Below are 25,687 nucleotides of genomic sequence, written 5' to 3' on the forward strand. Positions count from 1 at the left end.
GGGGTGACGGGAGGCGAGGGGGACCCCACGCCTGAGCAGCCCTGGAGGGGGCCAAGGGGTGGGGGAAGAGCCCCACCGGGCTCCCCGGCCCGCCGAGCCCCACCAGGCCAGGGGGCGGGGCGGTGGCCGCCAGGAGGGGCGGGGCTCTTATTTGCATACGGGGCGGGGTTTGCGGAGGCGGGTGGGACTCTTTGCGTGTGCAGCCGGCGGCGGGCCAATGGGCGTGGGGGGGGCGGCGCGCCGAGGCGGGAGGGGCGGGGCGCCGAGGAGGGTGGGACGCTCCCCCGCCCCCGCAGCGGAACCCTCCGGGGAGCCGAGCTGGCTCGCGCGCGTGCATCCCGCACCAGCCTCCGGCCCCGGGCCCGGCCCGCGTCACACCGAGCCGCCGCCGCCACAGCAGCCGCAGCCACTCGGGAAGCCGGGCCCAGCCGGGGCCGCGGGAGGCGGGGGCGCCCGGGCCCTGGATGTCCCGCAGCGCGGCGGCCAGCGTGAGAAGGGCGGGAGGGAGGGGGTCCGGGTCGGGGGCGGCGTCGCTGCTGATGTGGCGGAGGGTGGGAGGAGGCCGCGGCGCCCGGATGGAGGGGAGATGCCAGCACTGGAGAGTGGGGTCCTGGGTGGGGGTCCGGGAATAGGCTCCCCCCCCCAGCCAAAGACAGGGAGATGGGTGGGGGGAGTCGGCTCGACACGAGCCAAGACCCTGGAAATGGGGATCTTGGACACAGGAGACTCCATGATCGAGGACAGGGGTACAGACATTCTAGGGACAACTCCCTATGCAAGGTTTTGGTGATAGGGTCTGGGACACAGCTCCTCTTCTCCTCCCCCCTCCCCCCCCCCCCATCAAACCAAGGCCCCTGAAACGATTCCAGGCAATCCCCATCCTTCCTAGCCTGAGGGGGGAGTCTTTGAGCACAAACCTCGAGGACAAGGTCTTGGGGTGGGGGACCTGGGTACTACTTCACCACCAAGCCAAGGATTTGGGGTGGGGGGGAGACGTCAGATTCAAAGCAGTCAGCCCACAGGCCTTAGAAGAGGCATCCAGAACAGTCTTCCCACCCGGCCCCAGTCCTTGGGCGGGTCCCAGGCACATCCCCTCCTCAAAACAAAATGCCTCCCCCTGCCTGGAACGCCACCTCATTTCATCCCTGCTGGAGTCAAACACAAGATTTCAGACAACCCCACCCCCACTCTTGGTCAAGGGTCTCAGGGCACAGGTCTCCTAGGCCACCCTCTTTGTCCCTAGGGCTGCCCAGCTGTCCAAGAGAGGCCCCACCCACAGATGGTACACAGCCGCCCCCCTCCTCCCAGACCTGGCCCCCAGGGCTCCAGGATACAGTCTGGGCTGGGGGTGGCTCCCCAGAGACCCCATACAGAGCTGTCTGTATCTGCTCCAGTGGCCAGCAGCTTTGTGTGTGGTACCTGAAGGGGAGGGGGGACACAGGGATGGGGAGGTGGCTAGGAGCCTGACCCTACGTTTGTGTATGTGTGTATACTAGAGCTGGTGACTGTGAGGAATCCTGTGTAGTGTGTCTGTGTGTTGTGGTAGTGTCAGGGGGTGTTTGTGTGTGACCCCAGCATTTACAAATGACAGCTGCTCCCTGTACAGAACCCTCTACTTTTGAGACTGTATTTGGGTGGGAGCCTGGTTGTGGTTGTGTGGTTATATCTTGTGGCCCTGTGTTCTGTGTGCCTTGGTGTGCAACAGCAGATGTATCACACACATGGCCTTTGCACACGTCTGTAACTATGTGGGTGATTGTGTTCAGTGGAGTTGTGTCTGTGAGTTCTTGTTCATATGTGACTCTCCCAGTGACTTGAAAATGTTGTCTTTGTGTATATGTGACACTCTTGTCTGTACAAGGCTGGGTGTGTGGCTGCCATCATAGCCGAAGTCACATTGTGCCTGTGTGGCTCGGACTGTGTGTGTGATAGTGCTGTGTGTGACGGAGGCTGTGTGTGTGTAAATGGCTCTGCTTCTAGCTGCATGTGTACTTACAGTCTCCTATGTGTGATTTGGGTAATGTATTCGCGTAATCATGTATGGCTCAAGCACTGATGTTGTTTGTGAGCTGGCTCAGAGACTTGGGGTATATGTTTAGGGTACATAACCTGCTATGTCCTGGTGTAATATTGGTGCCTGTGATCCTGACTGACTGTATGTGCTTGTGTGTATGTCCTTGTCTGTGAGAATATGAGTGTCTGGAAAATGTGGCTCTGTGTGTGTGTGTGTGTGTGTGTGTGTGTGTGTACATGATCATACACGTGCTGGATTACCTGAGTTTGAATCTCTGTGATTTGGCAAGGCAATGACTGGCCCATGACACTGCAGATAGCTCTGTCTAGGACCGTGTAAAGCAAGTTACAAATGCCACGCATAGCCTGTCTTGTTTCTCCTTCTCCTTCTTTCTTCTCTGTTATAGGGGTTGAACTCTGGGCCTGGAAGCTGTCCCTGAGCTCATTTGCTAAAGGCACTTGCTCTACCCCTTTGAGCTACAAGGCTACTTCTGGTTTTCTGGTGGTTAATTGGAGATAAGAGTCTCATGGACTTTCCTGCCTGGGCTGGCTTTGAAACCATGATGCTCAGATCTCAGCCTCTTGAGTAGCAAGGATTACAGGGGTGAGCCACCAGTGCCTGGCTCTACCTGGTTTCTTCTGTACCCACACCCAACTATGTGCTTGTGATGTGGGCAATTGAGCTGTATGCTAATGGCCCTATTAAGTGTATAGGTGGGGCTGTGACTTTCCACCTTTCCATGTGAGGCTGTAATGACACAATCTTATACATTACCTGAGGAGACTGTGTTTCTGTATAAGGGGGTGACCTAGGACAGCAGTATATGGCACACTGACCATGGCAGGAGTCTGGGTAACATGGACACTGGTGCCGTTTTGTGCACACACACACAGGACCCTTTCTGGAATGTGCATGATTGTGCAAGAGTGGCTGTTCTTGGGGATATTTGTGTTTGGGTGGTTGCCTGCTGTGTCTTTCATGTAGCTGCCTGTCTGTGTAATGACAGGCTGTGGCCACTGGTACAGCACGTGGTTGATGTGTAGAGAGAAGTGTCATGTAAGAGTGACTGTCATGTGATGATAGTGAGACCAAACATGAACACTTAGAATTAGGTTTTTCTGATGCATAAAAAGATGTGCCGGTGGCTCAGGCCTGTAATCCTAACGGGTGGGGGTGGGGGCTGTGATCTGAGGATTGCAGTTGTAAACCAGCCCCGGCAGGAAGTCAATTAGACCCTTTGTTTTTGTTTTTGCCAGTGCTGGGGCTTGAACTCAGGGCCTGAGCACTGTCCCTGGCTTCTTTGTGCTCAAGGCTAGCACTCTGCCACGAGACACAGGGCCTCTTCTGGCTTTTTCTGCCTATGTGGTGCTAAGGAGTCAAACCCAGGGCTTCATGGATGCTAGGCAAGCACTCTATCACTAAGCCACATTCCCATCCCCATCCCCATCCATTAGACTCTTATCTCCAATCAACCACCTCCAAACTGGAAGTGGCAGTGTGGCTCAAGTGGTAGAATGCTAGCCTTGAGCAGAAAAGCTTAGGGACAGAACCCAGGTCCTGAGTTCAAGTCTATGGCCGACATAAAAAAGTACTGGTGTGTGTGACTTTCAGGGTTGGGTTGGATAGCTATGTGTCTGTGTGGGTTTCACAAGACCAAATGTGTCTGTCTTTTGGTGCATCCAGATGTTACTGTGCAGCCATGGCGCCATGTGGGACAAGTGTGTACAGCTGTGATCATGTCATTGGGTGTCTCATTCCTAGTGGATAACTGGATGGGTAAACTCTGATTGGATAGAAGTCTATCTGGCGGCCTGGGACATGGGTTTCCTGGGCGGGTGCCTGAGGAAACACAACTGTCGCTGGGTGTGGTTGGACATGTGTCGTCCTTGTGGCTATGCTTGGGCCCTGCTCTGTGTGTGTGGCTGAGAAAATGGGAGTGAACAAAGACCAATTGCTTGTGTGACCAGTCTAGTGAGGTTGGGACAATCTCTGCAAATGCCCCTAATAGAGCCATGACTGCTTCTTGTGGCTCTCAAGTGTGACCTGAAGTGAGTGTGCCTGTGATGGTATCCATGTGTAAATAAGCATGCAGAGTTGACTCAGTGTGCAGTGTAGTCCTGAGTTGGCTTCATACGTGTAAATGTATGTTAGCCTGTATCCTTGCATGTGTGTAATGACAAAGGCACATCATCCCTTGGGTACTGAGGGCCTCCTGAGGCCAGCACATCCCCAACAATGACCCCCCTACTCCAATACACCTACCAGTTTCTAGGCCTGTAGAACCAGGTGGCTGTTCTCCCTGGCAATGGTTGCTATGACAACCAGGGTTCTCACCAGGGAGCCTGAGATGGAGGGGTTTGGCTAAAGTCCAAAGGAGATGAGGTAGGGGAACTTAACCCCATCCCAAACAAACTTCTCACTTTTTCCTCTCTCCTTTGGGCAGGGCGGACCCAGGAGGCCTGAACAGCACTTGCCCCCAGCCCCTTGTGGGGCCCCGGGGCCTCCTGAGACCTTCAGGACGGAGTCAGGTGAGTGACCTGTTGGGGTCCAACAGAGGCTGGATAGGTACATGGGCCATCAAAGGCCTTGAGTTCACAAACACACACCAAAGTCCTCACAATCTCAATGGTTGGTTACAGAAACACACCATTGCAGATTCACATACTCTTTACACAGCCACAGGTTTACACACATACAGATCCATGCACACTTACTAATGCAGTGACAGGCATACTTGAAGTTGTGCTAAGCAACTATTCATTCATATCACTAAACAGGCATGTGGGTTCACATGGATGGACTGTACACACATTTCCCAGACTCACAGAGGAACCACAGGCACTCGTAAGATACACACTCAAGAATGCACAAGCTACGGGGCTGGGGATATGGCCTAGTGGCAAAAGTGCCTGCCTCGGATACACGAGGCCCTAGGTTCAATTCCCCAGCACCACATATACAGAAAACGGCCAGAAGCGGCGCTGTGGCTCAAGTGGCAGAGTGCTAGCCTTGAGCGGGAAGAAGCCAGGGACAGTGCTCAGGCCCTGAGTCCAAGGCCCAGGCCTGGCCAAAAAAAAAAAAAAAAAAAGAATGCACAAGCTAGATGTGGTGACATACACTTGTAACCCAGCGCTCAGAAGGCAGAAGCAAGAGGATGGTAAATTCCAGGCCAGCCTGGGCTACATATGAGACGCTGTCAAAAACAAAAACAAAAAACCTGGGCACCAGTGTCTCACACCTATAATCCTAACTACTCAGGAGGCTGAGATCTAAGGATCTTAGTTTAAAGCCATCTCGCAGAAAACTTTGCAAGATTCTTATCTCTAACTAGAAAAAGGAAGACTAGGAGCATGATTCAAGTAGTAGAGCACCACCTATGAGAGAAGAAGCCAAGAGAGAGCTCAAGGCTCTAAATTCAAGCCCTAGTACTGGTACAAAGTCACACATATATACACATGTCATACGTCTGACATCACAAGCACAGCCCTTCTGAGCCCCCTGAATCCCACACCAGAATCCCTTACCCCTGACCCATTCCATTCCCAACTCCTGGGCCTTTTCATCACTGTACCTTCAGCCCTCATACTCCTAAAGCCCCTGATTTTATAACCCCTGACCTCTAGATGCCCTCTGATCCTGGTGTCCTCCAGTGTCTGACTTCCCATACTTTGGATCTTCATGCTTCTTGTACTCACATCCCCAGCCTCCAAACCCATAAATCCATGAACCATGACCCCCATCCCTTCCCCAGACTTCCCTACTCCTTAGCCCCTCGTTTCTGAGCCCCTCCAGCTCCTCAGCCTTCCTGTGTCCCTTGCCTGGAGCTGCGGGTTCCATTTCCTCTCACCATGTGACCCTGGGACCATGCAACCCCACTTCCATCTCATCTGACTTCCACCTGTGTGTCACTAGACGGGGTGGGCACCATGAACAAGTTAAGGCAGAGCCTGAGGCGGAGAAAACCAGCCTACGTGCCCGAGGCATCGCGTCCGCACCAGTGGCAGGCGGACGAAGACGCGGTGCGCAAGGGCACGTGCAGCTTCCCTGTCAGGGTGAGTGGGCGGGGCCGGAGGGGAGGAGCATGATGGGCGGGACACGTGGCGGCGGGAGGGGACTGATGCCATTGGGAATAAGCAGCAGTGGGAGGGGCGTGGTGGAGTGGGAAGGGTTGGTGGTGGGAGGGGCATGCAGCCATGGGAGTGGCATGATGTGATAGGGTGTGCAGTGGTGGATGTGGCATAAAGTGGTGGGCGGGGCGCGAGGCCGTGAGAGGGCCCTGATAGGTGGGGCAGGCAGTGGTGGTAGAGAATAGGGAGGTGGGCGGGGCATGCCGCAGTGGGCGGAGCCACCTGCTGGGTGCTTGCCAGTCTCCATACCAGGCATGGTGCTGTGAGCAGGAGGTTTTCTGTTCTCAAAAAGCTATGGAATTGACTGAAGTTAACGTAAAACCCAGGACAAGTTCATTAGTACCAGGAAAATATGACCCGGATGATGTCCTGCTTGGTGTTGGAGGGGTAGGTCACCCAATTCCCTGGGGATTCACAAGAGCCCCACTGGAAGGTCACACTGCGCTCGCAAAACCCTCTACTGTTAAGGCGGTTCTGCTTTCAGGACAGCGAGAACTCTGTACTTTGTTGTGCTTTCCCCCAGGGAAGGCCGCAGGATTCAGAGCCTGGCTGTGGAGCTCAGCCCCTTCCTGCCTGGGAGGGGGCGGGCACCCACAAGCTCCTTTCTCTGATTTTCCCTTCCCCAGAGCAGACCCTGAGTGTAAGGGAAGGGAGGAAAGGAAGGAAGCCAGTGAAGGATATGCGGATGAATTATAGCTCTGGGCAGCCAAGATCCATTCCACCTCTCATCAGTCCTTGGGAGGGGGCGCTAGGAGGGACTGGCCCCCAGCTCTTTCTCCCTGTGAGGGAGGCAGAGCAGCTTGGTGTGGCCTTCAAGCCAGTCCACTCAGGCACAGGGATGCAAATCCAGGACAACAGTTAAACAGCAGTTAAGGCCCTGGGACAGAGCAACACAAAGGACCACTGCAATCCACACCTGTGTTTCCTCAGCTGCACATCTGAGTTGGGAAATGCACTGCATGCCTTGTCCTGCGTGGAGGGGGTGCAGAATGAACGCATTCCTGTCTGTGGTGGGCCTGGCATGTTGCCGAGTGCACAGCAGCTGGTTAGTGAGCCCAGGGAGGGTTGATCGCCCTCCCAGGGGCTTACTGTTTCCTGTCTCTCTGCCCCTGTCTCCACTCAAGTACCTGGGCCACGTGGAGGTGGAGGAGTCCCGGGGAATGCATGTGTGTGAAGATGCAGTGAAGAAGCTGAAAGCAGTGAGTGAGGGGGCTGGAGCCAGGGAGGAGGCGAGGCCAGCCTGGCACAGGTGGCCCTGACCAGGACTCTCTGTCCCCTCCCCCCTGCCCCCTCCCCCAGATGGGCCGGAAGTCTATCAAGTCAGTCCTGTGGGTGTCTGCTGATGGTCTCCGAGTAGTGGATGACAAGACCAAGGTAGGAAGCCTGCCTCCCCCTCCTACCCCCTGCTCCAATCAGGCCAAGGATACCTGGCCATGCCCCCCCCCGGGACCTTCCAGACCCTTCTCTCCCACAGGGCTCTTGTCGACTGTGCCATGTGTTCCTATAAAGGCTGGGGCTCGCTGCACAGTCCTAATTCAGAAATGAGGGCTGCAGTTATTTGTGAGCTGGTATCGAGTGGGTGAGAGCAGGAACTGGAGCAGCCGCCTCAGCACTGGTCCCAGCCACCCCCTCACTAGCCGGGGGTGCTGGGGGGCCCTGGCCAGGAGATTCACCCCTTCTGGGCTTCAGTGGCCTCTTTAAAAAAAAGGGGGGGGGGTTGAGAATGTGGTCTAGTGGTAGAGTGCTTGCCTAGCATGCATGAAGCCCTGGATTCAAGTCCTCAGTACCACATATACAGAAAAAGCAGGAAGTGGCACTGTGGTTCAAGTGGCAGAGTGCTAGCCTTGAGCAAAAGAAGCCAGGGACAGTGCCCAGGCCCTGAGTTCAAGCCCCAGGACAGGCAAAAAAAAAGAATGAGGTTTATCATAGATCTGCCCAATAAAAAGAAAGTATGTGAAAGCTGTTTGAAACACTGACTGCAGTCAGGCGATCATGAGAGTACAGGCCTGTAATCACCCCCAGCACTCAGGAGAGAGGTTCATAGCACTCACCGGCTTCCTTCTAGGACCTGCTAGTGGATCAGACCATAGAGAAAGTCTCCTTCTGCGCTCCTGACCGCAACCTGGACAAAGCGTTCTCCTACATCTGCCGGGATGGCACCACTCGCCGCTGGATCTGCCATTGCTTCCTGGCGCTCAAGGACTCCGTGAGTGTCACTCCAGTATTTCCCATCCCCTGTCATTCTTATTTCCCAATCTCCCAGTCCATGCCGGGCTTGGGACTGCACACCTGTAATCTCAGCACTCAGGAAGTTGAGGCAGGAGGATCCTGGGTTTGAGGCTAGCCAGGGCTATTGTAGCAGGACCTTGTGTCAGAGAGAGAGAGAAAACCCAATCCTAATAGCTCTGAGCCTCCCAGTCTTCTCACTCAACACACATAATTTGAGGAACGGGAAACAGAGTGGAAAGCACATTTGTATTGATTGAGACTCTTGTAAATGGCGTCAGCAAGGGCTGGCAAGGAGATGCAGGAATCCTGGCGCCCAGCACATCTGCTCATTGCTGAGCACAGCAAAGTACCCAAGGATGGAGCCAGTTTGCTATTGCTGGGTCACAAAGCACCCTTAGGTCTTGTAGCTTGAAATTGCACTCATGTCTTAGCCCTCATGGCTTGTGCACAGCAGGGATATGGAGAACACCAGCTGCACAGTCTGGCTCCAAGATATCCTAGCCTCTAGGATGATGGCGTCAAGAGACTGACCAGATGTTTTCCTGTGGTGGCAGGCCCTCCCTGGAGAATCTTCCCTATGTGGAAGCTTCTAGAGAACTTAGGCTCCAAAGGGAAGGCTCAAGGAAGAAAGTGCTAAGTGTGGCGGTGCATGTCTATAATCCCAGCTCCTCCGGAGATAGGAGGATTACAGCTCAAGGGTGACTGAGCAAAAGCACTAGACCGGATCTGAAAAATAGTGAAAGCAAAAGGGGCCGGGGATGTGGCTCAAGTGATAGCACACCTGCCTAGCACGCAGAGGTACCAAGTTCAAACTCCAGTAGCTCCCCCACTCCCTGGAAAAAGAGAAGAAGGTGCGGAGGGCCAAGAGAAAGCTGTCTTGCAAATTTGAATTGGCCCATCACCCTGCATGGCTTCCGTGGTACTGTGTTTGTTCCAGGAGAGGACAGAGACTCCACCTTGGGGTGGGGGAGTGGAACGTTCTAGAAGAGCAATGTGGGCCAGCAATTTGTTGTGGCTATTTCTGGAAGATCGACTGGCACAAGGCTGGGGGTGTGGACTTGGTGTCCAGCCACTTGGCTGTGTGGGCGCAGTGTCATGAGCCCCTCTGGGGCAAGGGGGCTCCTCAGGGGTCATGGTGGGTCACGGTGGGAGCGCTCATCATCATCCCACCCAGCAAGGTCTCTCAAGGCCTTGAGTGACTCGGTGGATGGAAGTATTCAGGGAAGAGAAAAGAAGCAAACCAAACTATGAGGGAATGAAGGCTGGGGAGGAGAGTGGTCGTGGATAATTGCTTCCCCAAATCTGAGCTTCAGGTTTAAAATATCCGTGGGATTCCTAGGACTCCTCAGATGTAACCTTCTTCATTTTAGGGGGAATTTTACATAAAAGTTGTCATTTTAGCTGGTGTTGTGGGTGATGCATGCCTGTAATCCCAGCGCTTGGGAGGCTGAGATGGAAGGACCATGAGTCCCAGGCTGGCCAAGGTAGTGGAGTGCCTGCCCAGGAAGTGTCGAGCTCCTGAATTCAAACCCCGGTACCACCACAACAGAAGGAAATGACAAACGAAGACTTTTGTTTTTTTTGTCAGATATTGGGCTTGAGCTCTGGGCCTGGGTGTTGTCCCTGAGCTCTTTTTTGCTCAAGGCTAGCGCTCTACCACCTTAAGCCACAGCGCCACTTCCAATTTTTTGGTGGTTCACTGGAGATAAGAATCTCACAGACGGGCTGGGGATATGGCCTAGTGGCAAGAGTGCTTGCTTCATATACATGAAGCCCTGGGTTCAATTCCCCAGCACCACATATACAGAAAATGGCCAGAAGTGGCACTGTGGCTCAAGTGGCAGAGTGCTAGCCTTGAGCAAAAAGAAGTCAGGGACAGTGCTCAGGCCCTGAGTCTAAGCCCCAGGACTGACCAAAAAAAAAAAGAATCTTACAGACTTACTTGCCCAGGATGGCTTTGAACTGCGATTCTTAGATTTTAGCCTCCTGAGTAGCTAGGATGACAGGTGTAAGCCACCAGTGTCCAGCCAGAAGACTCTTTTTTAAAAACTATATAATTTTGGGCTGGGAATGTGGCTTAGGGGTAGAGTGCTTGCCTAGCATACATGAAGCCCTGGGTTTGATTACTCAGCACCACATACACAGAAAAAGCCAGAAGTGGCGCTGTGGCTCAAGTGGTAGAGTGCTAGCCTTAAGCCAAAGAAGCTCAGGGGCAGTGACCAGGCCCTGAGTTCAAGATCCAAGACCAGCACACACACACACAACGAAAAAGAGAGAAAGAAATATGTGTAATGAAGTGACATTTGGTATGTTCAAAATGACATCACTGTGATTGTGAGACATTCCCATCACCCTAAGGGAGGCACCCACACCCAGGAAGCTGCCTGCCTTGTCCCCTCCCCACTCCCAAGCCCTGGCCAGCAGCTACTCTGCCGTCTTCATGGATCTGCCTATTGCGGGGACTGCACTCGACAGAACCATGTGTCTGCCTTGCTTTACTGGCCATGATGTTTCCTAGCCTAAGGTGTCAGAGCTGCACTCCTTTTGTATAGCCAAGTAATATTCAAGTGTGTGAATTCGTTAATTTATGAATTTTATTTATCTGTTCTTCCACTGGTAGTTATTTGGTTTTGTTTTTTTTTTGGCCAGTCCTGGGCCTTGGACTCAGGGCCTGAGCACTGTCCCTGGCTTCTTCCCGCTCAAGGCTAGCACTCTGCCACTTGAGCCACAGCGCCGCTTCTGGCCGTTTTCTATATATGTGGTGCTGGGGAATCGAACCCAGGGCCTCGTGTATCCGAGGCAGGCACTCTTGCCACTAGGCTATATCCCCAGCCCCTATTTGGGTTATTTTGATCTGTGGGTTTACTGTGAACAATGCTGTTAGGGAGGTATATTTGCTTGAATACCTGTGTTTAGTTAGTCTAGTTTTGTTTGTGCTGGGGCTTGAATTCAGAGCTTCACTTTTTTTTTTTTTTTGCCAGTCCTGGGGCTTGGACTCAGGGCCTGAGCACTGTCCCTGGCTTCTTTTTGCTCAAGGCTAGCACTCTGCCACTTGAGCCACAGTGCCACTTCTGGCCATTTTTCTGTATATGTGGTGCTGGGGAATCGAACCCAGGGCCTCATGTATATGAGGCAGGCACTCTTGCCACTGGGCCATATCCCCAGCCCGAGCTTCACTTTTTATTTTTATTTTTTTGGCCAGGCTTCTTTTTGTTCAAGGCTAGCACTCTGCAACTTGAGCCACAGTGCCACTTCTGGCCGTTTTCTGTATATGTGGTGTTGGGGAATCGAACCCAGGGCTTCAAGGCAAGTACTCTTGCCACTAAGCCATATATCCCCAGCCCAAATTCAGCGCTTCAGTCTCTTGCTTAGCCCTTCCTTTCTTCCTTCCTTCTTTCCTTCCTTCCTTATCATGGCTGAGCTCTACCACTTGAGCCATACTTCCAGTTCTAGCTTTTTGCTGGTTAGTTGGCGATAAGAATCCCACAGACTCTCCTGCCTGGGCTGGCTTTGAACCACAATCCTCAGATCTCAGCCTCCTGAATAGCTAGGATTATAGGTCTGACCCACCCTAGCCTGACTTTATTATTTTTTTTTAAGATAAGATTTCAATATGTGTCCCAGGCTGGGCTGGAACTTTCAATATAGTCCAGGTTGGCCTTGAACTCGAAATCCTCCTGCCTCAGCTTCCAGAGTGCTGGGGTTCCAGGTGTGTGTCGCCGTGCTGGGCTTTGGGTTATGTTCCGCGTGTGGGGCATGAGGGGGAAGTCCAGCTATCTGAGCATGCAGAGGAGCCATGGGGACCCCTGTGTTGGGGACAGCGGGGGCGGTGAGCGGATTCCTGTGCTCTTGGCTCTGCCCGCGGCTCTGTGACTAGGACCCTGAGCCAGCGCCATGCTGTTTTGATTAGCGTCACTGCGTACTTAAGTTTTGAATCAGCAAATATGATGATGCTTCTGCTCTTTTTTTCTTTCAGAGTTGTTTTGGCTATTCTGGATTTCTTTGGAATTCCAGATGAATTTTAGGGTTGGCTCATTTCATCAAGAGTACAATTGAGAGTTCTAATATTTTGTTAAATCTTTAAATCACTTTGGGGCAAGGTGTGTGTGTGTGTGTGTGTGTGTGTGTGTGTGTGTGTGTGTGTGTGTGCTGGTTCTGGGGCTTGAAATCAGGGCCTGAGCTCTATCCCTGAGCTTGATTTTCTTTTTTCCTTTTTATTTTTTTTACTCAAGGCTAGCACTCTACCACTTGAGCCACAGCTCCACTTCCAGCTTTTTGGTGGTTAATTGGAGTCTCACAGACTTTCCTGCCTGGGCTAGCCTGAAGCTTTGATCCTCAGATCTCAGCCTCTCGAGTAGCTAGAATTACAGGTGTGAGCCACTTGTCTGGCTTCTTCTAGAATTTGTGCCTGGCGTGTCTCATTCCAGCTGCGACTTGATTTATGGTGGAGATTTTGTTGTTCAATTAGTTGGGTTTTGATTTTGAGCCAGGATCTTGATTTTTCTGCCCAGGCTGGTCGTGCATTCCTGGACTCAAGGCATAGGCCTTCCCTTGCCTCCAGAGTAGCTGAGACAGTGATACACATGACCATAACCATGCTGGGGATGAACCCAGGGCCTTTGCACATGCTGGGTCATCTCCCTAACTGAGCAACATCAGGCATACGGTACTGGTGATGAACACCCAGGCCCGATGGGTGCAGGGGCCCCTTTGGAAGCCCCTACACCCAGAGCTGGGTCTGGGCCCTGCCATCGCCAACTGACAGACCCCCTTGTGCACGCACAGGGAGAGCGGCTGAGCCATGCTGTGGGCTGCGCGTTTGCAGCCTGCCTGGAGCGGAAGCAGCGGAGGGAGAAGGAGTGCGGAGTGACAGCTGCCTTTGACGCCAGCCGCACCAGCTTTGCCCGCGAGGGCTCCTTCCGCCTGTCGGGTGGCGGGCGGCCTGCTGAGCGCGAGGCCTCAGACAAGAAAAAAGGTGGGTGCTGCCCGGAGAGGGGAGGAGGTGCCATTGGAGAGGGGACCCCACTTGTGTACAGCCATAGAGTCTCCAGTTTGCCTGCCTGGCTGGCTTCATACTAAGATCCTCAGATCTCAGCCTCATGAGTAGCTAGAAAAGGTGTGTGTGTGTGTGTGTGTGTGTGTGTGTGTGTGTGTGTGTGTGTGTATGTGTGTGTGTGTGTGTCCTAGGACTTGAACTCAGGGCCTGGGCGTTGTCCCTGAGCTTTTGCTTACTCAAGGCTAGCACTCTACCACTTGAGCCACAACTCTGCTCTCAGCTTTGTGATGGTTCATTAGAAATGAGTCTCACAGAGTTTTTCTGCCCCGGGGCTGGCTTTGAACCATTATCCTCAGATCTCGGCCTCCTGAGTAGCTAGGATGACAGGCATGAGCCACCAGCACCACAGAGCTCCTGCTGGCCCACTCACTGGGTTTGCAGTGGAACTTCTCAGAGGCCCTGCGGATTGGCACGGCTGGGTTTCTAGTTGGGGAAGGAGTCCAGAGACAAGGGACTTCCTGTGGCCACACAGGGCTGTGGAGGCAGAGGGGGGCCTGCTTCCGGCTGGCCCTGGGCCACATCTCTGAGAGCTCCTTTGCCACCTCTTTCTGGAAGGTGGGAGACATCTCTCTGGGGTCTCCCTGGAGCTCAGGGTGCAGGCCCCTCCAGGTGCTGGTCTGTAAGTGGGCTGGCGGGGGAGTAGGTCCTTCCTGCTTTTTTCTTTTCCTTTTTTTTTTTTGGTCAGTCATGGGTCTGGGCGGTGTCCCTGAGCTACTCAGCTCAAGGCTAGTGCTCTACCATTTTGAGCCATGGGGCCACTTCTGGTTTGCTGGTGGTCTCATGGACTTTTCTGCCCAGACTGGTTTTGAACCAAGATCCTCAGATCTCAGCCTGGTTCCTCAAATCTCAGCTTCTAGGGTAGCTGGGGTTACAGATGTGAGACACCTTTCCCTTGCTTCTTAAGCCTGAGTGTGGAGAACTGGCTTTCCCAGCAGTCAGAGGGCAGGCTCAGGATGCAAGAGTCCAGGCTGAGGCTTCGCAACCATCTAGAAAGCTATCAGGACATAGCTGTGCCAAGCCAGGTATACAGTGGAGGAAGAGCGGGGGTGTGCTTGCAGTGGGAAGGATGATGGAAAACGAGAGAGGAAGCTGGGCCCCACTGACACACCTGTAACCCTAGCTACTTGGGAGGCTGAGATTGGGAGGATGGTGGTGTGAGGTCAGCCTAGCGTACACAGGATACCCTTTTCTCAACCAGTAGCCGGGCACAGTAGTGCACACCTGCCACCTGTCATCTCAGCCAGCAGGAGGCTGAGATTGGGAGGCTTAGGTGGGGGTCTGAGGTGCGAAAGTGAGAAGTCACCTGACCGTCTCTCATGTCTTTAGCAGAGGCAGTGGCTGCCCCTGCTGTGGCTCCTGGCCCCGCCCAGCCTGGACATGTGTCCCCGACCCCAGCGACCACATCCCCTGGTGAGAAAGGAGAGGCTGGCACCCCAGTGGCTGCAGGCACCACGGCGGCCGCCATCCCCCGGCGCCATGCCCCACTGGAGCAGCTGGTCCGCCAAGGCTCCTTTCGAGGGTTTCCAGCGCTCAGCCAGAAGAACTCGCCGTTCAAACGGCAGCTGAGCCTCCGGCTGAACGAGCTGCCATCCACTCTGCAGCGCCGGACGGACTTCCAGGTGAAGGGCACAGGTGAGCCTGGGCACAGGGGGAGCCCTGATGTGGGCAAGGGAAGAGGAAAGGTGAGTCACACTCTGTGATTGATGAGCACTGTCTGTCAGGAGCAAAGGCTAGATGGGTGAAACATATCATGATCAGTAGATAACGTCTGCCCAACATAAGGAATTGGAGGAAGGGTAGCAAGAGCTGGGAGTGGAGCCTGTAATCCCATCACTCAGGAGGCTGAAGCAGGAGGATCATGAGTTTGAGAACAACCTGGGTTGCATAGTGAGACCCTCTAGAAGGAAGGAGGAGAGAAGGGGAAAGAGGGATAAGCACAAATCATGATTGATTAGTCATGTCTGCTAGGGGTAAGGGATGGCAGAAAGGTCATGATCAATTAGCAATGTCTGCTGTGTTCAAGAGAAAGAGCTGGGTGACATATGTCATGATTGATTAGCAAAGTGCTCTAGGAAATAAATCTGCAAGGAAAAGAAGAAAAGCAGCACAGATGCCCTTGGGAGGGAAAAGAGCCCAGGTCTCAGAGGGCCTGTTGGCTGATCTCTGCCCTTCCCTTCTCCCCAGTGCCTGAGATGGAGCCTCCGGGTGCCAGCGACAGTGACAGCATCAATGCTCTGTGCACACAGATCAGCTCTTCTTTTGCCAGTGCTGCTGCCCCCACATCGGGACCACCATCTGCTGCCACGGCAGGTAAGGTGGCCCTCCCACTGGGCACACCCCCTCCAGGCCCCTCCTGCAGCCCCTCCCCCACTCATGGCCTCCTTGGACAACCTAGGAATCTTGGGTGGCTTAGAGTTGGAGCCATTGATCATCTTAGAGCCAGGGGATCATCTTAGAGCCGTAGAATTATCCAGAGCCAGGAGATCATGTTGGAAGCATGGACTATCTTAGAAGTGTGGATCATATTAGAGTCATGAGATCACCTAGAACCATGGGATGATCATAGAGTCATGGGTTCATCTTGGGATGGTGGGAACATCTAAGACTGGGATCAGCTTACAGCGTTGGGAATCCAAGTGGGAGTATGGGTCACGCTCACGCTGCAGGGTCATCTTAGACCTCTGCTTGCTAATAACCATGACTTCAGAGACCTGAGCCTATCTAGAACCATAGTCCAAGAGGTCTTTTGTGAAGTTGTGCATGTTAGGAAACCCAGCCATCTACATGATGGTGCTTACGCACTGTAAGAAGAATCCAGCTGCAGACAGATCCCTGCAGTCCTAGGGTCTTGTTTTTTGGGGGGTTTGTTTTGTTTTTTTGTCAGTTGTGGGGCCTGGGCACTGTCCCTGAGCCTTTTTGTGCTCAAGGCTAGCACTCTACCACTTGAGCCAGTGCCACTTCCCGTTTTTGAGTGGTTCATTGGAGATAAGAGTCTCACAGGGACTTTTCTGCCTGGGCTGGCTTTGAACCTCGATCCTCAGTTCCCAAGCCTCCTGGGTAGCTAGGATTACAGGCATGAGCCACTGGCGCCCAGCAGTCCTGCTCCCCAAATACTAGAATCAGAGGCGATGAGGCGCCAGAGCCTGCACCCTGATGCCCAGCTATGCACACTGCCAGCTTGGGGTTGCCGGTGCCCTTTCATCTGCCTTCTCTGCTCTCCCCAGGATCATCTGCATGGGGTGAGCCTTCTGTGCCCCCTGCAGCTACCTTCCAGCCTGGACACAAACGGACACCTTCAGAGGCCGAACGATGGCTGGAGGAAGTGTCTCAGGTGGCGAAAGCCCAGCAGCAGCAGCAGCAGCAACAGCAACAAGCTGCCTCAGTGCCCCCAGTGCCCACCGTGCCCCCTGCCCTACAGCCCTTCCCTGCCCCTGTGGGGCCCTTTGACACCACACCCGCCCATGTGGCTGTGTTCCTGCCACCCCCCCACATGCAGCCTCCCCCATTTGTGCCCGCCTACCCAGGCCTGGGGTATCCCCCCATGCCCCGGGTGCCCGTGGTGGGCATTACCCCCTCACAGATGGTGGCTAATGCTTTCTGCTCAGCTGCCCAGCTCCAGCCTCAGCCTGCCACCTTGCTTGGCAAAGCTGGGGCCTTCCCACCTTCTGCTGCCCCCAGTGCACCTGGGGGCCAGGCCCGGCCACGCCCCAATGGAGCCCCCTGGCCCCCAGAGCCAGCCCCTGCCCCAGCCCCAGAGTTGGACCCCTTCGAGGCCCAGTGGGCAGCATTAGAAGGCAAACCTTCCACCGAGAGGCCCCCCAATCCCTTTTCTGGAGACCTGCAGAAGACCTTCGAGATTGAACTGTAGCCCCAGCTGCCCTGCCCACCCCATCGCTCCAGGTGTGCCATGCCCAGGAGTGGAGACAACCTCACTCCCCTAGGACTGCACCCCTCAGCGCCCCCCTCTAAGCCCTTCTCTCCATCACCCCTCACAAACCACTACAGAACCAGTATCATGCTGCCCAGGTTGCAACAGGATGGAATTCAGGGACAGACTCAGCCTGGCTAAGGGAACCATTTCACTGCTGGACTGAAGCTGGCAGCGCCCTGCCCCAGCCCCGGGGATGACCGCAGGCCCCCATCCTCACCCCACACCCTGGATACCTTCTGTTCAAGCTACATTTCCCAGTTTCTCTTGTCGCCCTTCCAACTTGCCAGTGTTGGGCACGATAGAGGAACGGGTACCCACCTAGGGGCCCACCCCAAGTCTAGTTATCTCCTTCCCCCCCAAACACAGCACAAGCTAAGGGCTCCCCTCTGCCCACGCTGCGTTCACTGCCAATGCTGTGCCCACCCCACTGCCTTCCCCCACCACTCGGGGCCCTTATCATCTGGGGGACCCAGGTCTCATGGGGCAGGAGCTGGATTGGCCCAGGAGGTGGGGAGGGGGGAGAGGAGCTGCTCAGTTACCTCATGTGGGTGCCCGCTGGGGAGGGGAGGGTCCCAGAACAAGGGGATGGGGTGCCTGGCGGGTACTTTTCTTTTATCTTTCTTTTATCTTTTATTTCCAGATTTTTTTTTTGTATCTAAACTTGCAGATTTGTACTATACAAGGACAGCCAATAAAGGAAGACTATAATGGTGGCCCTGGGGACCCCGGCAGGGCATGTGGAGGGGACACCTTTCCTGAGTCACAGAAGACAGGTGGGAGGAGCAGGGTCTCCCAGAGCCCTACCTGTGAGTCATGCTGGGCTCAGCTCCTGCCTTGTGGGAAACTGCAGGGAGCCAGCAATAATCATCCCACTTCTATTATTAGCCGACTTGGAATGAAGAAAAGAAGGGCGGGTTCTAAAACACCTCTGATCCGTTCAACTTTTGGAACAATTAGCTTCCTGGTAGCTGGGGCCAGACTAACAAATGCCCCTGGCCACAGCTGCCAGTTCCACACCTCAGGCCACCCACACTCTGCCTGATGTGGCCACAAGTTCCTGTAATCCTCATGCCTGTAATCCTACTCAGGAGGCTGAAATATGAGGATCGTGGTTCCGTGACCCGCTCCTCTATGGAGGTCCTCTGCTCTGGGGAGGAAGCAGAGGGCTCTTCCAGCAGTGAGCACCGCTGGCCCTTCTCCAAGCCTCTCCCAGCATGGCCAGCTCTGAGTTCAGCCATCTTGCAAAGTCCCCGCCCCTTCCTGTCTCAGCTGAACCACTCTTTGACGCTTGAGGCTGGGTCACAGGCACCCCCTCCCCTCCTTGAGCCCTAGAGCCTCTGCCAGCCCCAGCCTGGCCCATCTTAGGCGGAGGTCTGTGAGGCGGGAGGGCGTATGCCTGCAGCGGGCCGGGCACGGAGGAGGCGGCCTTCGTGTCTTCCCTCTGTTCACCCCAGCCCTGAGTGGAGCAGAAGAGACAGACTGGGCGCGGCCAGGCCATCGGGACAGAGTCCGGGCCAGGCCAGGCCTCTGCTGGCCTAGATAGCAGAGCCGCTCCTCCCCTGGGCCCAGCTCCTGCAGGAGCGGGTGGGGAAGGGGGCCATCTCCTGCGAGCTCCTGTAGGGAGGTGGCTCTTGGGTTCCCCATGACCCCCGCCCCCATGCTCCCAGTCAGCGCAGGAACCCTGGAGCAAAGGCCGCCCCACGGCCCCCCACATGGAGGTCATTTTGGATGAAGCAGCCCGCACTCGCTTGCTGGCTGCACCGGAAACCCTGGCCCCTCCGAAGCCATCTCCCCCGACCCGCTCGACCGCGCCTCTGTGCTCCCTAATTCCCTTCTTGGCCTTGTCTTCCTGCTTCCTCCGGTTATTTCCGGGAAGCTCCGCCCAGTACAGGGCCCCTGATGCCCAGCCTGTTGCCGCCCCAGCGCCATACACGCGCGCACCAGTCCCCCGGGGCTGGGAGGTGAAGACCAGCCTGAGCGAAGGCTGGCGAGGTCACGTGTTCCGGACGCGGAAGCGCGGTGGCGCAGCGCCGCCTGCTGGTCACGATCACGTAGTCTGAGTCGCTGAAGTACGGTGGGACAGCGCCACACGCCGGCAGGGGTCACGCAGTCCACGACGCAGAAGCGCGGTGGCACAGCGCCACCTGCTGGCGGCCGCGCAGCGCCCGCGGGTCCCCCTGGGGCCCTGCCATAGGGAGGCAAGGAAGGCAGAAAACAGCCTGGGAATAGGGGTAGCTCCATTTTAAAAACAGTTGCCCATGGAGCTGGGGATATGGCCTAGTGGCGAGAGAGCTTGCCTCGTATACATGAGGCCCTGTGTTCGATTCCCCAGCACCACATATACAGAAAACGGCCAGAAGTGGCGCTGTGGCTCAAGTGGCAGAGTGCTAGCCTTGAGCAAAAGGGAAGCCAGGGACAGTGCTCAGGCCCTGAGTCCAAGGCCCAGGACTGGCCAAAAAAAAAAAAAAAACAGTTGCCCTTCAGGGCCTGGTTCAGCCCCTCCCTACCGTAGGAAGTCCTCCCCAACTCCCGCAGTTTGTCCCCAGTGGCCTCCTTTGCGTGTGTGGGGGGCAGGCCTGCGGTTTGCGGGGAGGGGCTCCCTTCGTTCTTCCCTCCGGGCGGCCGCCCTCCCGCGTGGCCACAGCCCCGCTTCCGGGTTGCTTTAGCTGCTTCGGTGGAGGTGAGAGGCTCGTAGACTTTCCCTTCGGGGCTGGCTTCAAAGGTGATCCTCAGATCGCAGTCCCTCCCCCCCTCCCCCCCGAGGGGCTGGGATGACAGGCGTGCGGGCTGGACATCTGTCACGCAGCTGAAAGATCTAAGGGGGGACAGCGCGGAGGGAGAGCAGAGAGGGACGCCGAGGCCGGGCTGCGGCAGGCAGTGCCACTGCCACCTTCTCTCTGCCTGAGGTGACTCTCACTGCGGGCTCGGCCACATCCTACCCACCTTTGGCCCTGGGACGCCACCCCCGGGTCCCCACCCCCCGGGAAGCCACCCCCGGGTCCCCAACCCAGGACTCCCAGGGGCGCCTGCTGGGACATTATTTATCATGGGAGGAAATTTAGCCACTTCAGTGCCTGGTGATGAGGCGTTTTGAATAAACAGAATAGAAACATTAGAGACCGTGTTTACACGGAGACATTTTAACTCAGGAACTAGTTAGATTTTAAGAAGGGGAAAACACAGGGCTGTGTAAACAATTCGCTCACCCAGTTATGTAAAATACACACACACACACACACACACACACACACAGAGCAAAAGCCCACATAGAAGAAGCTGCAGGGCTGGGGATATGGCCTAGTGGCAAGAGTGCTTGCCTCGTATACATGAGGCCCTGGGTTCAATTCCCCAGCACCACATATACAGAAAATGGCCAGAAGTGGCGCTGTGGCTCAAGTGGCAGAGTGCTAGCCTTGAGCAAAAAGAAGCCAGGGACAGTGCTCAGGCCCTGAGTCTAGACGAGCCTCAGGACTGGCCAAAAAAAAAGAAGAAGAAGCTGCAATACAATACGAAGTCTTAAGCAAACTTTACACACACCCTTTGCCCAGCTTCAGAAACTATGAAGACTTTTAATATTTGTATTTGTGCCTCTCCTACTTCCTTCCTTTCTTTTTTTTTTTTTTTTTTTTTTTTTTTTTTGGCCAGTCCTGGGCCTTGGACTCAGGGCCTGAGCACTGTCCCTGGCTTCTTTTTGCTCAAGGCTAGCACTCTGCCACCTGAGCCACAGCACCCCTTCTGGCTGTTTTCCATATATGTGGTGCTGGGGAATCGAACTGAGAGCTTCATGTGTAGGAGGCAAGCGCTCTTGCCACTAGGCCATATTCCCAGCCCCTTCCTTCCTTTCTTCCTTCCTTCCTTCCCGCCTTCTTTCCTCCCTCCCTCCCTCCTTCCTCCTCTTCTTCTTCTTTCTTTTTTTTTTTTTTTTTTGGTTGGTCATGGGGCTTGAACGCTGGGCCTGGGCGCTCTCCCTGAGCTTTTTCACTCCAAGATAGAGCTCTCCCACCTGGAGCCACAGCTCCACTCCAAGGTTAGAGTGTGGCCCCATGGTGGAGCGCCTGTCTAGCTAGCCTGAAGCCTTGAGTTCAAATTCCACTACTACACCTTGAGCCACAGGTCCACTCCTGGCTTTTGGATGGTTAATTGGAGATAAACATCTTGTGGACTTTCCTGCCCAGGCTGGCCTCGAACCAGGTCACAGCCTCCTAGGGAACTAGGATTACAGCTGTGAACCACCATTGCTTAATTCCTAACTATCTTTTTTATTTACAGTCCCTGAAGCTACATCATCTCAGGGCCAATTTCCAGGCCTGCACTGCAGTCTTTTCTCTCTCTCTCCCCCTCCTCCATAGCTGACGGAGCCATCAGTTCTGTCTTTTCCCTCGCTGCACTTTGTTTTTTTCAGAGGGAGGATATCACTGTGCCCTCTCAGGCTGGTCTTGGAGCTCATGATCTTCCTATCTCAGCCTCCCCCATGCTAGGATTATAGGCATGTGTCACTCTAGCCTGCTGTATATGTAATTCTGTTTTCCACTTTCAGTAGTGCTCAAACTCACTGTCACCACAGCCCCCGATCCTCAGGTCTGTCCCACTCCTGGTCTTCCCACAGTCCTGCCCCTCTGCTGCCCAGCTGTAAACCTCTTCTGCTCCCTCTCTGAGCTCCTGCCCTCCCCCCATCTCCCCTCAGACCTCATTCCCAGGCATCCACCCATCCCCTAGGATAACCTGGGATCTCCACCTGCACCTCCCTTCCTGTAGGACAAAATTCTTTCCAGGCAGAACCAGGAAAAGTGAGACACAACACTCAGGATAGAAATTCAAACCCTGAACATCTTCCCTTGAATCTTCTATACACAAAGTCACGCCAGGAAAAAGAGAATTTGAAAATAAACATTACAATACCAAAGGAGGGTGGGGTGAAGCGTTAGTATTTCTTCAAGATTTATTGAAAACTCAAAATTTGAACTCGGATCCTTACGGTTAGCTACACTATAATGACACTTTATATAAGTAATCTTGAGGCTTTTAAAAATTGTTGTTGTTCCTTGTGAAGGAGAAAAATGGGAAGGAAGAAAGAAGACAAGGAAATAATCAAAAGAGAGACCACCCCCAGAGCCCTTAGGGAGGGGCCTGTAAAGTGCCTCTCCCCTAGTCAGACCTTACCACTGAATATGGGAGTCATGGGAGTGTGCCCCCCACACTTGGCTCCAGCCCCATAGGGAACCCCAGCCCCCACCCTGTCGTAGAAGCCGCCAGACAAGTACTTGGGCTGACCCAGTAGCCTCCCACAGTCTCTGGTCTACAATTTGCCTTGAAGGCTCTGCTGACCTGGGGAGAGGCCAGCAGGTCCTTCCAAACCAAATATTATTTATTGTTTTGTGCAGTCCTGGGCTCTTGAACTCAGAGCTTAGGCACTGTCCCTGAGCTTTTGTGCTCAAAGCTAATGCTTTTCCACTTGTGCCACAGATCCACTTCCTGCTTGTCCCCTGGAGATAAGAATCTCACAGACTTTCCTGCCTGGGCTGGCTTCAAACCGAGTAGCTAGGATTGCAGGCATGACGCGTGCGTGGTATGCGGCTCATAACTGTTTCTTCATTAAAGTAGAGCCACACATGAGTAATGGCATGAACGATGAGTGTAAGAACTGGATGGGTAGTCACCAGTGGAACCCACTTGCATCTCCTGAAGTTCCCTCCTGGTTCCTTTTAGTCCTTTCCTGTGCCTCCTCCTCCAGATCATTTTCCAAAGAAAATCGGAGACATGAACACTGAAGTCTGGTGTGGTGGTGAATGCCTGTAATCCCAGCACTTGGAAAGTTGAGTCAGGAAGATGGAGAGTTCTAGGCCAATTTGGGCTACATTGTGAGACCCGGTGGGAAGAAAGAAGAGGAAAGGCGAGGAGGGGAGGGCCAGGGAAGGAGAGGAAGGGAGAAGAGGGGAGAATCAGACTTTTCCCCACTGCTATAACAAAGTACTCAGCCTGCGGCTGCTGTGTAACACAGTGGTGGAGCTCTCGACAAACAGCAAGGCACTGAGTTCCATCTTCAGCCCGTGAGGTCATATGTGGAGAAGGAAGGCTTGTTTAGGTCATGGTTTAAGAGGTTCAGGGCCTGGCATTGGCCCCATGCTTGGCTCCTTGAGGACCTTATGGCAGGAACTTGCTGGAAAGGGAGAGATCCCATGGGCAGGCAAGAGGCCAGGGCCTAGGGAGGCGCCAGCCTCACTCTTTTCTAACTGCTCTCTTGGGAGAAATAATCCAATCCCACTAGCACTGTATTAATGTCCTCCAAGGGCGGTGTCTGCATGTTCCAATCACCTCCTGCTGGGATCTGTTCCTTCTTCCATCCCCAAGTGCCCAACAAATAAATCTTCAGGGACAAGCCACACCAAACCACAATATTCTGGATTTAAAAATATATATGTATGTGCCAGTACTGAGGCTTAAACTAAGGGCCTGTAAACTTTTGTACCCAAGGCTGGTGCTGTATCACTTGAGCCATACTTCCACTTCTGGTTTTTTCACTGGCTGACTGAAGATAAAGAGTCTCAAGGACTTTCCTGCTCTGGCTGGCTTCGAACCAGGATCCTCAAATCTCAGCTTCCTGACTAGCTAGGATGACAGGCCTGAGCCACCAACACCCAGCGATGACAGTGAGGACCATACGCTTATTGGCCACTAGAGGGCGAGCCTGTCCTGGTCTGCGCTAGCGCATGATGACCACCAGAGGCCGCTGCGACGCTCATCCCGCGGGCTGGCTCAGTGACCCGCTGGACTATTTCTCTTTGGACATTCCAGAAGGGAACTAGTGGATCCTAGACTGTGCTGCCAAAAAGCCCAGGGCCAGGGCAGGGGCCTAAGGCAGAGGACAGAGGCAGAAGGAAATTTAGATGCTCTGTGCAACTTCCAGGCCCCACAGGAGGTGAGGGATCTCAGCAGACAGCTGGCTGCCCACCCCACCCCAGAGACTGAAATCTGACCTCAGAGTTTTCCAACCCCGTGTGCCACCCCGGCCTGTCCCTTGTTTCTGTGATATCTGTACAGCCAGGTGATGGGGAAGGAGGTCCGGGAGTGAGATGCCCCCAGGAACTCGCAGGAAGAGTGGAATTATTTAGAAATTGCCCGCCACGTTTGTGTTCTTTTTCTTCTATGGGTGTCGTAGCAGCACAGATTGACACAGGTGGCAATGTGTGTCCTCAATCCCCTTACACACACACACACACACACACACACACACACACACACACACACACACACACCATGGAGTTCTGCAAAGGCAGGGACCTGGGATTTCTTTATCTCTTTCTTGGGTAATACAGTATTGGGCTGTGCACATGTATGCACACATCAGCCCTGGGACTTGAACTCAGGGCCTGAGCAGCATTTTTTTTTTTGCCAGTCCTGTGGCTTGAACTCAAGGCCTGGGCTCTGTCCCTGAGCTTCTTTTGCTCAAGGCTAGCACTCTACCACTTGAGCCAGTGCTTTATGCATGCTTGGCACTACCACTAAGCCACATTCCTAGCTAGGGCCTTTTTTCCTCAAGCCTGGCACTCTTATCACTTGAGTCACACCTCCACTTCTAGCTTTTTGGTGGTTAATGGAGATAAAAGTCTCAGGGACTTTCCTGCCTGGGCTGGCTTTGATCCTCAGCTCTTAGCCTCCTGAGTGGCTAAGGATTACAGGGGTGAACCACCAGCCCCCAGCAGTATTAAGAACTTGAACTCAGGACCTCATGCTTGCATGAGGGAGGAAGGGAAGGGAGATGAAAGATAAGCAGGAAGAAGAGGGAGAGGAAAGGCGCAGCAGGAGGAGAAATAAAGGCAAGCAGGGCTGGGAATATGACTTAGTGGTAGAGTGCTTGCCTACCATGCATGAAGCCCTGGGTTTGATTCCAGTACCACATACACAGAAAAAGCCAGAAGTGACTCTGTGGTTCAAGCTGTAGAGTGCTAGCCTTGAGCAAAAGCCACAGAGACAGTGCCCAGGCCTTGAGTTCAAGCCCCAGGACTGGCAAAATAAAATAAAATATAAAGGCAAGCAGGAACAAAAGGTACAAAATAGGTGATTTTAATTGAAGATTTTATAAAAGGGGGCCAAGGGATGGCCTTGTCGGGGGAGATGTGGGAGGGCAGGAAGACAGGAGCCGACTGGTGTCCATACATTATCTGTGCATCCTGAATTCCAGCCCGCAGTAGGTGCATGTTCAAGCCCCAGGCAGCCAGCCAGGAAGTGAGGCGCCCGCAAGCCCTGTGGGCGCGCAAGCGCACTGGGTGGGTGGTCAATGGTGCGAGCTCAGGCCCTGGGCTAGGCGCACGGGGGGGGGGGGGGGGGGGGGG

At 54.3% G+C, this 25,687-nt stretch overlaps 1 protein-coding gene across 2 annotated transcripts; it reads left to right on the top strand.

Annotated features, from left to right (window-relative positions):
* Positions 1–318: 318 nt before the first annotated feature.
* Numbl (NUMB like endocytic adaptor protein) lies at positions 319–18,070 on the top strand. 2 transcript variants are annotated; one of them, XM_048369131.1, is made up of 10 exons: positions 319–488; positions 4,458–4,542; positions 5,927–6,066; positions 7,266–7,340; positions 7,441–7,515; positions 8,207–8,347; positions 13,156–13,345; positions 14,753–15,058; positions 15,611–15,736; positions 16,651–18,070. In XM_048369131.1, exons 1-10 carry the CDS (start codon positions 465–467, stop codon positions 17,292–17,294), a joined length of 1,806 nt encoding a protein of 601 aa, XP_048225088.1. In that variant the 5' UTR covers positions 319–464; the 3' UTR covers positions 17,295–18,070. The 2 variants fall into 2 exon arrangements, with proteins under 2 accessions (XP_048225088.1, XP_048225089.1); XM_048369132.1 differs by having other exon boundaries at positions 14,756–15,058.
* Positions 18,071–25,687: the final 7,617 nt, after the last annotated feature.

This window comes from Perognathus longimembris, chromosome 20, assembly GCF_023159225.1.
Source record: "Perognathus longimembris pacificus isolate PPM17 chromosome 20, ASM2315922v1, whole genome shotgun sequence".
Classification (NCBI taxonomy): Eukaryota; Metazoa; Chordata; class Mammalia; order Rodentia; family Heteromyidae; genus Perognathus; species Perognathus longimembris.

Coding starts and splice junctions, on each gene's coding strand:
- Numbl (XM_048369131.1), top strand. CDS start 465: ATGTCCCGCAGCGCGGCGGCCAGC. Junction 6,067..7,265: donor CGTGCAGCTTCCCTGTCAGG/GTGAGTGGGCGG, acceptor TCTCCACTCAAG/TACCTGGGCCACGTGGAGGT. Junction 7,341..7,440: donor CAGTGAAGAAGCTGAAAGCA/GTGAGTGAGGGG, acceptor CCCCTCCCCCAG/ATGGGCCGGAAGTCTATCAA.